Source organism: Hyla sarda, chromosome 3 (assembly GCF_029499605.1).
Source record: "Hyla sarda isolate aHylSar1 chromosome 3, aHylSar1.hap1, whole genome shotgun sequence".
Lineage (NCBI taxonomy): Eukaryota > Metazoa > Chordata > Amphibia > Anura > Hylidae > Hyla > Hyla sarda.
Genome location: NC_079191.1, coordinates 402,435,395 through 402,450,709, shown reverse-complemented (window position 1 = coordinate 402,450,709; position 15,315 = coordinate 402,435,395). Strand labels below are relative to the sequence as shown.

Below are 15,315 nucleotides of genomic sequence, written 5' to 3'. Positions count from 1 at the left end.
TTCTATATCTCTATACACTGTACACACAGAGGAGGAGATCCTGCCCTTCTATATCTCTATACACTGTACACATATGGGAGGAGATCCTGTTCTTCTATATCTCTATACACTGTACACAGAGGAGGAGATCCTGCACTTCTATGTCTCTATACACTATACGCAGAGGAGGAGATCCTGCCCTTCTATGTCTCTATACACTGTACACATATGGGAGGAGATCCTGTTCTTCTATATCTCTATACACTGTACACAGAGGAGGAGATCCTGCACTTCTATGTCTCTATACACTATACGCAGAGGAGGAGATCCTGCACTTCTATGTCTCTATACACTGTACACACAGAGGAGGAGATCCTGTACTTCTATGTCTCTATACACTGTACACAGAGGGGGCGATCCTGTACTTCTATGTCTCTATACACTTTACACAGAAAAGGAGATCCTACACTTCTATATCTCTATATACTGTACACAGAGGAGGAGATCCTGCACTTCTATATCTCTGTACAATGTACACACAGAGGAGGAGATCCTGCACTTCTATGTCTATATACACTGTACACATATTGGAGGAGATCCTGTATTTCTATGTCTCCATACACTGTACACAGAGGAGGTGATCCTGCATGTCTATGTCTCTATACACTGTACACACAGAGGGGGAGATCCTGCACTTCTATGTCTCTATACACTGTACACAAAGAGGAGGAGATCCTGCACTTCTATGTCTCTATACACTGTACACAAAGAGGGGGAGATCCTGCACTTCTATGTCTCTATACACTGTACACAAAGAGGAGGAGATCCTGCACTTCTATGTCTCTATACACTATACACACAGAGGAGATCATGCACTTCTGTGTCTCTATACACTGTACACACAGGAGGAGATCCTGCACTTCTATGTCTCTATACACTGTACACACAGGAGGAGATCCTGCACTTCTCCTCTGTGTGTGCAGTGTATAGAGATATAGAAGTACAGGATCTCCTCCTCTGTGTGTGCAGTGTATAGAGATATAGGAGATCCTGCACTTATTTATCTCTATACACTGTACACACAGAGGAGGAGATCCTGCACTTCTATGTCTCTATACACTGTACACACAGGAGGAGATCCTGCACTTCTCCTCTGTGTGTGCAGTGTATAGAGATATAGAAGTACAGGATCTCCTCCTCTGTGTGTGCAGTGTATAGAGATATAGGAGATCCTGCACTTATTTATCTCTATACACTGTACACACAGAGGAGGAGATCCTGCACTTCTATGTCTCTATACACTATACACACAGAGGAGGAGATCCTGCATGTCTATATCTCTATATACTGTACACAGAGGGGGAGATCCTGCACTTCTATATCTCTATATCCTGTACACAGAGGAGGAGATCCTACACTTCTATATCTATATACACTGTACACACACAGAGGAGAAGATCCAGCACTTCTATGTCTCTATACACTGTACACACAGAGCAGGAGATACTGTCCTTCTATATCTCTATACACTGTACACACAGAGGAGAAGATCCTGCACTTCTATATCTCTATACACTGTACACAGAGGAGGAGATCCTGCACTTCTGTATCTCTATACACTGTACACAGAGGAGGAGATCCTGCACTTCTATAGCTCTATACACTGTACACAGAGGAGGAGATCCTGCACTTCTGTGTCTCTATACACTGTACACAGAGAAGGAGATCCTGCACTTCTATGTCTCTATACACTGTATACACACAGAGGAGAAGATCCTGCACTTCTATATCTCTATACACTGTACACACAGAGGAGGAGATCCTGCACTTCTAGGTCTCTATACATTGCACACATATGGGAGGAGATCCTGCACTTCTATGTCTATATACAGTGGTCCCTCAACATACGATGGTAATTCGTTCCAAACGAGCCATCGTTTGTCGAATCCATTGTATGTTGAGGGATTCGTGCAATGTAAAGTATAGGAAGCAGTACACACCTGTCCCCGCCGCTCCGGACCGCGTCCCGCCGCTCCCGATGGTGTCCCCGCCGCTCCAGATGGTGTCCCCGGGCCTCCGCTGGGCTCTCCTGGTCTTCTCCGGTCCTCTGCTGGGCTCTCCTGGTCTTCTCCTGTCCTCCGTTGTCTTCTCCGGTCCTCCGCTGTCTTTCGCAAGGCCTTACTGGGCCTACATAGCGAAGTCATTACGCCGCTGCGTACACCGTTTCTATTGGATGACGGGAAGGCGTACACTGCTTCGTATTGACGTCACCGGAGAGGGCCGAGAAGACACCGGAGGACCAGTGCTGGACCCGAAGGGCACCCAGGAGCATCGTGGAGGGGTAAGTAATACTTACCGCACCACACGGAGAACATTAACCCCTTAAGGACCGGGGTTTTTTCCGTTTTTGCATTTTCGTTTTTTGCTCCTTGCCTTTAAAAAATCATAACTCTTTCAATTTTGCACCTAAAAATCCATATGATGGCTTATTTTTTGCGCCACCAATTCTACTTTGTAATGACATCAGTCATTTTGCCCAAAAATCTACGGTGAAGCGGGAAAAAAAATCATTGTGCGACAAAATTGAAAAAAACCCGCTGTTTTGTAACTTTTGGGGGCTTCCGTTTCTACGTAGTACATTTTTCGGTAAAAATGACACCTGATATTTATTCTGTAGGTCCATACGATTAAAATGATACCCTACTTATATAGGTTTGATTTTGTCGGACTTCTGGAAAAAATCATAACTACATGCAGGAAAATTAATACGTTTAAAATTGTCATCTTCTGACCCCTATAACTTTTTTATTTTTCCGTGTATGGGGCGGTATGAGGGCTAATTTTTTGCGCCGTGATCTGAAGTTTTTAACGGTACCATTTTTGCATTGATAGGACTTATTGATCGCTTTTTATTCATTTTTAAATGATATAAAAAGTGACCAAAAATGCACTATTTTGGACTTTGGAATTTTTTTGCGCGCACGCCATTGACCGAGCGGTTTAATTAATGATATATTTTTATAATTCGGACATTTCCGCATGCGGTGATACCATATATGTTTATTTTTATTTACACTGTGTTTTTTTTATTATTGGAAAAGGGGGGTGATTCAAACTTTTAATAGGGGAGGAGTTAAATGATCTTTATTCACTTTTTTTTTTCACTTTTTTTTTGCAGTGTTATAGGTCCCATAGGGACCTATAACACTGCACACACTGATCTTCTATGTTGATCACTGGTTTCTCATAAGAAACCAGTGATCAACGATTCTGCCACATGACTGCTCATGCCTGGATCTCAGGCACTGAGCAGTCATTCGGCGATCGGACAGCGAGGAGGCAGGAAGGGGCCCTCCCGCTGTCCTGTCAGCTGTTCGGGATGCCGCGATTAGCCGCGGCTATCCCGAACAGCCCGACTGAGCTAGCCGGGAACTTTCACTTTCACTTTTAGCCGCGCGGCTCAGCTCTGAGCGCGCGGCTAAAGGGTTAATAGCGCGCGGCGCCGCGATCGGTGCTGCACGCTATTAGAGGCGGGTCCCGGCTTCACTATGACGCCGGGCCCGCCATGATATGACGCGGGGTTACTGTGTAACCCCGCGTTATATCAGAAGAGCAGGACCAAGGACGTACCGGTACGTCCTTGGTCCTTAAGGGGTTAAGCTGCTATCCGGCAGCAGCTTAAGCATTTGGTTAAATGCGATGGCCCCGACACAAAAAAGCATTGTATGTCAATGCTGACATCGACATGCGATGGACTCTGAGAGGCCATCGTATGTCGATTTGATCATATGTCGTGGCCATCGCATGTCGGGGGGTCACTGTACACTGCACACACAGAGGAGGAGATCCTGCACTTCTATGTCTCTATACACTGTACACAAACAGAGGAGGAGATCCTGCACTTCTATGTCTCTATACACTGTACACACAGAGGAGGGGATCCTGCACTTCTATGTCTCTGTGCCTAAACTTTAGCATTTACAGCAGAGAAGCAAAAGTGAGCAGTCTTAACTATGTATAAAACCCTGGGGTGATATATTTTCCCTACTGAGTTGTCTTTCACTGTCTCTCTGCAGCTTATGTGTGTTCCTAGACATGTTCCCTCCCATCCCACTCCTCCATAGACTTGTATTGCTTGTAATTTGATCCCTGAGTAAGCTGCAGGACAAACATTTAAAGGGAACCAATCAGCATATTTTAGCATATATAACGCCTGGCCATGTGTTATATATGCTAAAATCATTATCTTCACCATCCCCGGGGGACGTTTGTGCTCCCAGAGATGGTGAAGATATTAAGTTATAAAGTTCACCCTGGCCGCCCGGCAAGAAGTCCCCTGGGCGGGGACTTACACTCACCAGTTCCGCTCGCTGTGGCCATGGCCCCGCTCTGGCGGCCTAAATGACTGCTCACGTCACTGATCTGCTCCATCTGCGTAGGGAGCAGAGCGATGATGTGAGCCGTCATTCAAGCAGTTGGGGCGGGGCCACAGCGAACATTGCTGGTTAGTGTAAGTCTCTGCCCAGGGGACTACTTGCCGGGCGGCCAGGGGGGACTTCATAACTTAATATCTTCACCATCCCTGGGAGCACAAACGTCACCGGGGATGGTGAGGATAATGATTTTAGCATCTATAACACATTGCCAAGCGTTATATATGCTAAAATATGCTGATTGGTTTCCTTTAACATGGAGTGGAAGGAAGACTACCAGGTGGGGAAAGAGGGAAAAGCTACATTATAGAAAAAAATAAAGATTTGTGTAATAAGCTATCGTACAAAGTTTCTTATATTATCTTGCACTGTTGATCTATGCAAAGTTTAAGCTCATAAACCACTTTGTCTGCTGTATGTCTAAAGATGGGACTGATAATGTTTGGAATTTGGATGGGTTTCCAGTGCGGCACACAAGATACACAGGGATAGGTGAAGGCTGTACATTTATATAGCATACCGGTAGAAATAAACAGATCGTGGCACTCACCATCAAGTTGTGGTGTTATCTTCTTTATTAATATGGCATATCCTGCATTGGGGTATGACCATAGCAGGGGAGTGATGTGTGCGGGGGTGTTCAGGAGATGACGATCGTTACACGCTGCTAGGGCGCTTCCTCTCATAAACAAGGCTGCATGAGTAGACACACCAATCACCTCCCACCACCACATGGGAGGGACACGCCCCCTCCCACCACACACCAATCACCTCCCACCACTACAAGGGAGGGACACGCCCCCTCCCACCACACACCAATCACCTCCCACCACTACAAGGGAGGGACACGCCCCCTCCCACCACACACCAATCACCTCCCACCACAAGGGAGGGACACGCCCCCTTCCCCTGAGAGGATTTCTATCACTTTCAGCTAATGAAAAGAGGGATTTTTATAACAAATATACATGATAGAGGCATAAAAAATAAATGTACTTGGTCAGGATTTGGTACTGAGTAACATATTAAATCTTTTTTTTTGTGGGATCTGACAGGTACGCTTTAAGAACCCCACCTAATTTTAATAACAAGTCCATAGACCGATAAGGAGTATGCATTCTGCTCCTGCTAGCAGTATTTACTCAGCCGTAAATATTCTTGCAAGTTTTATTCTCTGAAGCTTTTACACGGCATCATTCGGTGTGATGTGAAGCACTTTGGATCACACTGTTCACGGCTATGAGGCAGCGGAGCAGGAGGTGCAGCAAATTAGCGACTCTCCAAGTTATTTCGGGGAACAGAAGCTAATTGGCGCTGCTGTTATTTCAATGTCTTTAATCAAGTAGAAATCAGAAAGAATGGAGTTTTATTCAAACCAAGTCCATTTAAAGATGTAGCAGAGCTGAGCTATGAGAATACATTGGAATGCACGTACTAAACCTTAGTAAAATTTAGACTATGCAATCACCAACAATAAAGGAGTTTCATGCCACTTGAGTGACCATGCCAGCTTGTACCATATACAAGGAAAGCACCATCCACCAGGGGTCCATTTTTACCCAAGTGTGTATTGCTCATTTTTGCATGAATCTTCTAGGGCTGTACACAGGTTTGGAGAGTACCAGGAGGCATCTACCCCTATATGATTGTGTTCCTATACAGAGCCACTGCTGCAGTTCATGCTCAACGCACACTACTATTTTTTTTAACTGTAGTTTTTATGAAGGAATTTTTCATAAAGATAATCCAAAACAATACAAGAAAAATAAACAAGCAATCAACATCATGAAGGGCCGAGGCCCTGTAGCAAACATATGATCACAAAAGAAAAAAGGAAACATATGAAACATACGAGAGGGCTCGTAAAGGCCAATGAGGCCGTCAAATCAAGGCAAGAGCCCCTTTGTTGGTAAATACATACATAAATAGAGACCATGATGCTGACCATGGGGGCAATGCAGAAAAAATGGAATCCACTTGTCTGCTTCAATAGCCAGCTAAGCCCTTTGGGCCACAAACAACAAAGGAGGGGGGTGGGGAGGGACAGTAGAGACGAGAGGGAAGGGGGGGCATAAGACAGATACACATATACAAAACAAGACCAACGGGGAGGAGAAGGACGGAAGGAAAAAGAAAAGAAGAAGAAAGAATTAGAAAGGGAAGTCAAGGTGGTTGCCGATCCGAAAATCGATCCCACAGTTCCCAGACAGAGAGGAAAGAGGGGATAGAGTTATTTCAGGAAGCTGTAAGAAATTCCAGGGAACCAATCTCAGGAATACGGGCTAGCAGATCGATCTCACAAGGAGGAAGAGTTCTCTTCCAGCACTTGGTGATAAGGGTCTTAGCAGCCAGGGCAATGTGCATAAAGAGCCTAAAAGGATTCTTAGACAAAGTGGAATGAGAGAGGTGGAGAATATAAATCAAGGGGTCTAGGGGGACTAAAACACCCAGGGCTGCACCATTTTCTAGTAATCTACTAGGAGAGGACAGGACCAGAAAATGTGAAAGACCGTGCCCAACCCCACAGTACCAGCACTGGGGAGGGATAGTAGGGTTAAGTCTATTCAGGAGTTCAGAAATAGAGCAAATAGAGGCCTTGCATGCCCTCTCCCAAATTACCTCCCACTGAGGCAATGTAATGACAGTGTTTAAGACCTCCTCCCAATGGGCCATATAACGGTGGGATGGGGGATCACCACCGGGGGGGTTGTATGATTAGCGAGTAGATATCGGAGAGAAGGCCCCTCGTCTGAGGTCCACCATGGCATAACCGTTAAAAGCCAGTGGGCTGAGAGACCATCGCAGAGCCATTCGTGGAGGACATAAAGTGCCTCAGTAAATAGTGCAAACGCTCAGACGAGGGGAGATCCCAACGAGAGGCCAGTTGCTCAAAGGGCTGTAGGGAACAAGAAATAGGGTCGACTATATCAGCCCAACAGAAGAGGCCCCGGGAACCCCACTCCCACACCATAACAGAGGACATACCGGAGGGAAAATCAGGATGATGGAGGAAAGACCGCTGAAGGGAGAAAGGAGAAAACAGTTTAAACTTCCTGGAGCAATACCCCCACATATACCTAGAGAGACTCATGGGGATTAGGAGAGGGGAGAGAGAAATAGCCAACACTGGAGGGTACCATAGGAGATAATTAGGGTGGATAGGGACCAGCCATAGCTTTTCCAGCTCCATCCAGCGGCTATATGCATGGTACGTAGACCAAGTCGCAAGGTGGCGCAGGTGAGCAGCCCGGTAATATTTTGCCACGCCAGGAACAGGTAAGCCCCCCTTGGCCCTGCCAGTAATCATGACTGACATCGGTAGACTGTGTCTTTTAACGTCCCAAATAAAATGAAAAATAGCCGAATGAAAAGAGCGAAGAGCCGACAGTGGTACCCGGGTTTGCAACGTTTCGAAAAAATAGAGCAGTTTCGGGAGGATCGTGATTTTAACTGCCAATTCGCCAAACGCACACTATTCTGCCATGTACTGTACATAATGCCATAGTGCAGTGTTTCTCCAGGGTGCCTCGAGCATGCCCGGACAGCCAAAGGCTGCCATAGCGTGTGGATGTATCTGACAAATACAATCCGTCTTATTGACAATCAAAGAGGCAAAGCAACAGCTTCCACCCACCAACACCTGGGCACAGGAAGGCCAGCAGACAGGTCAGACAGATACCCAAAACAAAGGATCCAGCTCCACCAGTGTAGTTTAAAAACAGATTACTTATTAAAGGGGTTATCCACCATAAGGTGATTTTATGGGTTAGGGGTGTCTGTCCTTTCTTGAGCTTTTTTTGATATTTGTGTAATTATGGTTCATAATAAAGTTATTTGATATTTGATGATACTGTTTCTATATCTCTTTTTTGATAGCAAATGTAGGTTTTATAGTTAGAGTAGTGGTTGCTATCTATTAACAATTGAGTATACCATATGTTTTTCCTAAGGAGAGTGTAGGTGATATATATGATTTTAGTACGTACCTGGCAGACCGTGATGGATATGCCTAGGAAGGATCTGCGCTTGTCTTGGGGCTAAATGGCTATGTCATGAGATTACCATAATACTGCGGCTAGCTTTTTGTGAACATGTATTTCCTGTTTGACTTTTCTTTTTTGACTAAAAATCCCATAATTCCATTTTCCTCCCTCCAACACATCAGTTACCCCACCCATTGAAACAAAAGACCTGTGGTTTTCAATCAGGGTGCCTTCAGCTGTTGCATTAGTTGCAGATTGATCCCTCCACCCACTGAAGCAGACAGGCTCCCTGTCATCAGCTTACTAGTGAGTCAGGTCTCAGCCGCATTGCAAGCTGGGAAAAATCCGAGACAGCAGTCATTTTGTATGCTGGTAAAAATAAATAGTGGGGTGAAAATCACAGAAGAATTGTGAGAAAACCATCACACACAGGTACAGACACTATATTATGAACTACACTAACTTTACAGCCCCTGTAGCATAGTCAAATAAAAAAAATTCCTGGAATACCCCTTTAACCTGTTAAGGACCCAGGGCATCATAGTGGGTCGGGCCCGTGGCTAATAGCGCACGGCATTGATCGCGCTGCTGCGCGCTATAAACCCTTTAGATGCGGAGTTCAAAGTTGAACGCAGCGTCTAAAATGAAAGTGAAACCATGCCGGTTAGCTCAGGGAGCTGTTCGGGATAGCCGCGGTGAAATTGCGGCATCCCGAACAGCTTACAGGACAGCTGGAGGGTCCCTACCTGCCTCCTCGCTGTCCGATCGCCAAATGACTGCTCAGTGCCTGAGATCCAGGCATGAGCAGTCAAGTGGCAGAATCATCAATCACTGGTTTCTTATGAGAAACCAGTGATCAATGTGAAAGATCAGTGTGTGCAGTGTTATAGGTCCCTATGGGATAACAATGATCAGTGTGTGCAGTGTTATAGGTCCCTATGGGAGCTATAACACTGCAAAAAAAAAAAGTGGAAAAAAAGTGAATAAAGATCATTTAACCCCTCCCCTATTAAAAGTTTGAATCACCCCCCTTTTCCCATAAAAAAAACCAGTGTAAATAAAAATAAACATATGTGGTATTGTCGCGTGCGGAAATGTTCGAATTATAAAAATATATCATTAATTAAACCGCACGGTCAATGGCGTGCGCGCAAAAAAAATCGATCAATAAGTCCTATCAATGCAAAAATGGTACCGCTAAAAACTTCAGATCATGGCGCAAGAAATGAGCCCTCATACCGCCCCATACGCGGAAAAATAAAAAAGTTATAGGGGTCAGAAGATGACAATTTTAAACGTATAAATTTTCCTGCATGTAGTTATGATTTTTTCCAGAAGTGCGACAAAATCAAACCTATATAAGTAGGGGATCATTTTAACCGTATGGACCTACAGAATAAAAAGAAGGTGTCATTTTTACCGAAAAATGTACTGTCCAGAGCAGCATATGTTTGCTATGGGGATTTTCTTCTACTCTGGACAGTTCCTGAAATGGACAGAGATGTCAGCAGAGAGCACTGTGCTCATGATGGCAGCAGACAGCTCTTTGTTTCAAAAGGAAAAAAATTTCCGCTGTAGTATTCAGCAGCTAATAAGTACAGGAAGGATTAAGATTTTTTAATAGAAGTAATTTACAAATCTGTTTAACTTTCTGGCACCAGTTGATTTAAATTTAAAAAAAGTTTTTCACCGGAGTACCCCCAACGTTGACATGTTTGGGATCAGTCATGCCACGACTAAAGGTCATAATGACCCGAAATGCGTTGGTGTCGTTGTTTTGTTCTATTTGAAATTTTTCAGATGTTAAAGTGTACGTGTCGTTACGAAAACGTTTTAATCTAATGTAGATAATGTCATTATATGTATATTTGTAATAATCATTGTGTGTGCATTTTTGGGTGTGTGTCTCTATGAGGAGTCCAAATACAGGAAGTGAGGGCAGGACAAGCAGGGCTTTGTGCAAGCTCCTGGCTAGTCATTCATTCTGCTGTGTGAGCCAGGGGTGTCACAGAGCTTCACTGTGAGGAGCCCTGCTTGTCCTCAGTGTACAGAGCCCTGCTTGTCCTCAGAGCACAGAGCCCTGCTTGTCCTCACGGCACAGAGCCCTGCTTGTCCTCAGTAAACAGAGCCCTGCTTGTCCTCAGTACACAGAGCCCTGCTTGTCCTCAGTACACAGAGCCCTGCTTGTCCTCAGTACACAGAGCCCTGCTTGTCCTCAGTACACAGAGCCCTGCTTGTCCTCAGTGCACAGAGCCCTGCTTGTCCTCAGGGTACAGAGCCCTGCTTGTCCTCAGGGTACAGAGCCCTGCTTGTCCTCAGGGTACAGAGCCCTGCTTGTCCTGAGTACACAGAGCCCTGCTTGTCCTGAGTACACAGAGCCCTGCTTGTCCTCAGTGTACAGAGCCCTGCTTGTCCTCAGTGTACAGAGCCCTGCTTGTCCTCACTGCACAGAGCCCTGCTTGTCCTCAGTGTACAGAGCTCTGCTTGTCCTCACTGCACAGAGCCCTGCTTGTCCCACACACACTTCCTGAATTTGGACTCCTCACAGAGACACACAGGCAGTAGCTGCAGGGACAAAAATATACACATTGTTTAACCAATGTATATTACAAATATACATATATGGTATCATCTACATTATATGAAAAGTTTTTGCTAATGACAGGTAAACTTAAAAAAGGACCAGCTCAGTATCATATTTATTCTTCCTCACATAATGCAATTTCCCAGCAGCAGAAAGTGTGCGTTTCCCAGCAGGCATGACATCACTGAGGTCCGGGGGCGGGGGAACAATTCTGTCCTCACATGGTTGCAGTGCTGTGATGAATAGAAGACCTCGGCTCTGTGCAGCTTTCAATGAGGCTCTTTGCAGCTCTCAGTGAGGCTCTATGCATCTGTCAATCAAGCTCCATGCAGAGAAACACCTCCTGAGTTTGGTCTACTGCCAGACCGGGAGGAGACCAAACTCACTGTATTAATTGTGGCAGGGAACCGAACAGAGCCACCTAGTGGCAGTTCTTTCTATTACAAGTGAATAGGAGAGTGTCTGCTAATTACACAAGGAACACTATATTAAAAGTTGTATTTGGTGACAGGTACTCTTTAAAAATCTGTTTTAAAATGGAAACGGTCCTCAGCTTCACCCATACTAACCTGTTTGTGCAGGCGTGTAGTGCGGGTGACACTGATGACAAAAATACTTACCTACCCCTGATCCATGGTCCCATTTGTTTGGGCAGCAGGTTTGGTGCATCGGCTGAGCTTCAGGAGAATGCTGACGTCACTGCTGCTGCTTCCCCAAGCCTGCTTGCAGCTAGACCCAGCAGAGGATCAGCGGTGATGCCAACATGCTCATGAAGCTCCATCCTCACACCAAGGCTGCTGCCCGAACAAGCAGGATAACAGGTTAATGGGAACGTGGATCAGGGATAGGTAAGTATCTTTATCATCAGTGTCAACCGCACTATACGCCTGTACCAATAGGTTTCCCTTTAAATCGCATTGGTGGAGCTGAATCCCTTGGTTTGGACTGACAGGCAATGACCAATGTGAATACATTCCAATACTGCATTATGATGGGTAATAAAAAAAATAAAAAAATAAACAGATCTTACATCAGTTTTCCCATTCGGACAGACATCACTCTACAGACACGGCCTGACCCACTCAGAAGTCTGGATATACTCTGAACATTACTGACAGAACAGTATGTTTAGAGCCATGGCAGCGCTGATACAAGTCTGGGAACTTAAATCATTATTTCATTTGCATGTTGGAAACAAATGGTGCGTGGTTCATATTGTTCCCCCTGGATTTGCCAAACTACATCTGGCATGGTATACTCCTAGCTGGGTACCATGCCAACATCATGAACAAGGTTTTGAACTTGTACCAGTCCAATGGAGAAATTTGCCTATAAATGGATTTCGTAACACTATGCAAAAAAAAAAATATAATGTTCCTGGCAGGAAATCTATTTATGTAACTGAAATACTCATTTGCATGGATCTTAATGCCATGGGTGGTTGTTTGGAATGTCTATCAATATATCCCACACCAACCCAATAGAGAGACCTACGGAGAGAGAAAAAAACTAACTTTGATAGCAGAAATTATACAACAAGGCGTAAAGTGATTTCAATAAGCATAGTGTATGGTGTATAATAGTGATATGGGAGCACTGTGGGGGAGCAGAGCACTTCCAAGATTTCCTCACAGACTGCAGTTGGTTGCTGGGGGGGCCCATGATAGCGGGGCCCACAGTTATAAGAGCATTGTAGGGGGATTCTACTAAAAAAAATTAAATATATTTCCTGTGGTCGCCCATAAAGATTATTCACAAATACCAGCCAACCATTCTGCTACAGTTTGTGCATATAGGACCAACTACACAGACACAAAACATAGACTGTTGAAAGCTATAAGAGTCCCATAGTTCCTTTACTTTATCTGCTAAAGACAATCTAATCGATGGTTTCACACAGTGTATCTAATCCCAGGTAGGGATAAAAGCACCTTCACATGTTCATATCTAGATCTGTGAACTTTTGCTTTTGAGCTAAGCTACCGTATATACTTATATACGTTTTCACCATTCTGCATGGCTTTCTCAAAGAAATGAGGCACCTTGAGGTGAGGTGCCTCATTTCTTTGAGAAAGCCATTCAGAATGGCGAAAACGTTTAGAAGAGAGGATTAATGTTTTAATAGCAGACTGTACCAGTGACCTTTCTAGTTAGCACACCGAGTGTCCAAGCTGCAGCAGGGTACCGGGGTACACTAGATAGTAATGACAAACTAATAGTCTGCATGACAGACATTTCATGATACTATTGGAGAGGAATTAACTGGATACAGTGCTGATCATTTTAAACACCACTGCCATTTAGATGCAATAAATGTGCAATATATTAGTTTGGACACTATTTTAATGAGCATAATTAAAAGTTATATTTTATGGGGGATTTCTAGTCAGGGTTCATCCTGAGGGGATCTATTCCCCAAGTAGGTTTTGTGTTACTTAAATTGGCCCAGAAACCCCTAGGGGATTTATCTTGTGGCATATAATATGATAAAGGACACAAGCATCTGTACTTTATCTGCGCTGGACATTTGTTCTGTTTGTTGGGAATTTTCTAAGTTCTTCCTAGCTCTCTCTATGACGCAGAGGAGCCACTAGGGTGAGCTAATAATCTCTTTCTGGACATATGTACTTGTGTGTGTATATACAGCATTTACAGAGTGAACACAAGTTTGTATGTATATTGTTAGGATAAATACAAGTATATGTACGTGTGTGTGTGATAATGTATACCTGTGTACTTATATATATATATATATATATATATATATACTAGCTGAGGAAAATAAACAAAGGAGGAAGCTTTTGACTTTATAACCCGCCCTCATATATTGTTGTCATATCCCGACCTCCTATCCCGTCCTCCTATCTCGACCTCCTATCTCAACCTCCTTTCCCGTCCTCCTATCTCGACCTCCTTTCACGTCTTCATATCTCAACCTCCTTTCCCGTCCTCCTTTTCCGTCCTCCTATCCCGTCCATCTATCCCATCCTCCTATCACGACCTCCTATCACGACCTCCTATCCCGACCTCCTATCCCGACCTCCTATCCCGACCTCCTATCCCGTCCTCCTATCCCGTCCTCCTATCCCGACCTCCTATACCGACCTCCTATACCGACCTCCTATCGCGACCCGTAATATGTGTACCAGTTATTGAAATATCTCCAGCCGTACAGAAGTTATGTGGGAACATACATTTCCCATTGATTTGCATGGGACTTTAACCCCTTAACAAAGCAGGACGTATATTTACATCCTCCGCCGGCTCCCGCGATATGTCGTGGTGTCACACGGTGTCCCCACGTCATATCGGGTCGGTCCCGGCGGCTATCAACGGCCGGGACCCGCGGCTAATACAGGACATCACCGATTGCGGTGATGCCCTGTATTAACCCTTCAGACGCGGCGATCAAAGCTGACCGCCACGTCTGAAGTGAAAGTGAAAGTATCCCGGCTCAGTCGGGCTGTTCGGGACTGCCGCGGTGAAATTGCGGCGTCCCGAACAGCTGACAGGACACCGGGAGGGACCTTACCTGCCTCCTCGGTGTCCGATCAACAAATGACTGCTCTGTGCCTGGGATCCAGGCAGGAGCAGTCAAGCACCGATAACACTGATCACAGGTGTGTTAATACACGCCAGTGATCAGCATGAGAGATCAGTGTGTGCAGTGTTATAGGTCCCTATGGGAGCTATAACACTGTAAAAAAAAAGTGTTAATGAAGGTCATTTCCCGTCCTCCTTTCCATCCTCCTTTCCCGTCCTCATATCTCAACCTCCTTTCCCGTCCTCCTATCCCGTCCTCCTATCACGACCTCCTATCCCGTCCTCCTATCCCGACCTCCTATCCCGACCTCCTATCCCGTCCTCATATCTCAACCTCCTTTCCCGTCCTCCTTTTCCGTCCTCCTATCCCGTCCTCCTATCCCGTTCATCTATCCCGACCTCCTATCCCGACCTCCTATCCCGACCTCCTATCCCGACCTCCTATCCCGTCCTCCTATCCCGTCCTCCTATCCCGTCCTCCTATCCCGTCCTCCTATCCCGTCCTCCTATCCCGACCTCCTATAGCGACCCGTAATATGTGTACCAGTTATTGAAATATCTCCAGCCGTACAGAAGTTATGTGGGAACATACATTTCCCATTGATTTGCATGGGACTTTAACCCCATAACAACGCAGGACGTATATTTACATCCTCTGCCGGCTCCCGCGATATGCCGCGGGGTCACACGGTGTCCCCACGTCATATCGGGTCGGTCCCGGCGGCTATCAACGGCCGGGACCCGTGGCTAATACAGGACATCACCGATTGCGGTGATGCCCTGTATTAACCCT

General features: G+C 45.3%; 1 protein-coding gene across 4 annotated transcripts in view; it reads right to left on the bottom strand.

Moving 5' to 3' along the window:
* PRKCE (protein kinase C epsilon) overlaps positions 1–15,315 on the bottom strand; it is a 478,701-nt gene that overhangs the window by 222,775 nt on the left and 240,611 nt on the right. Inside the window, exon 1 of one of the 4 annotated variants that reach the window (XM_056568106.1) lies at positions 4,963–5,101. The exons of the other annotated variants lie outside the window; for them this stretch is intronic. Coding sequence (XP_056424081.1) covers positions 4,963–5,098 — 136 coding nt within the window. The 5' untranslated portion in view covers positions 5,099–5,101. Of the gene's footprint in view, positions 1–4,962; positions 5,102–15,315 lie in introns of those variants that run through there. 4 annotated transcript variants of the gene reach the window in all.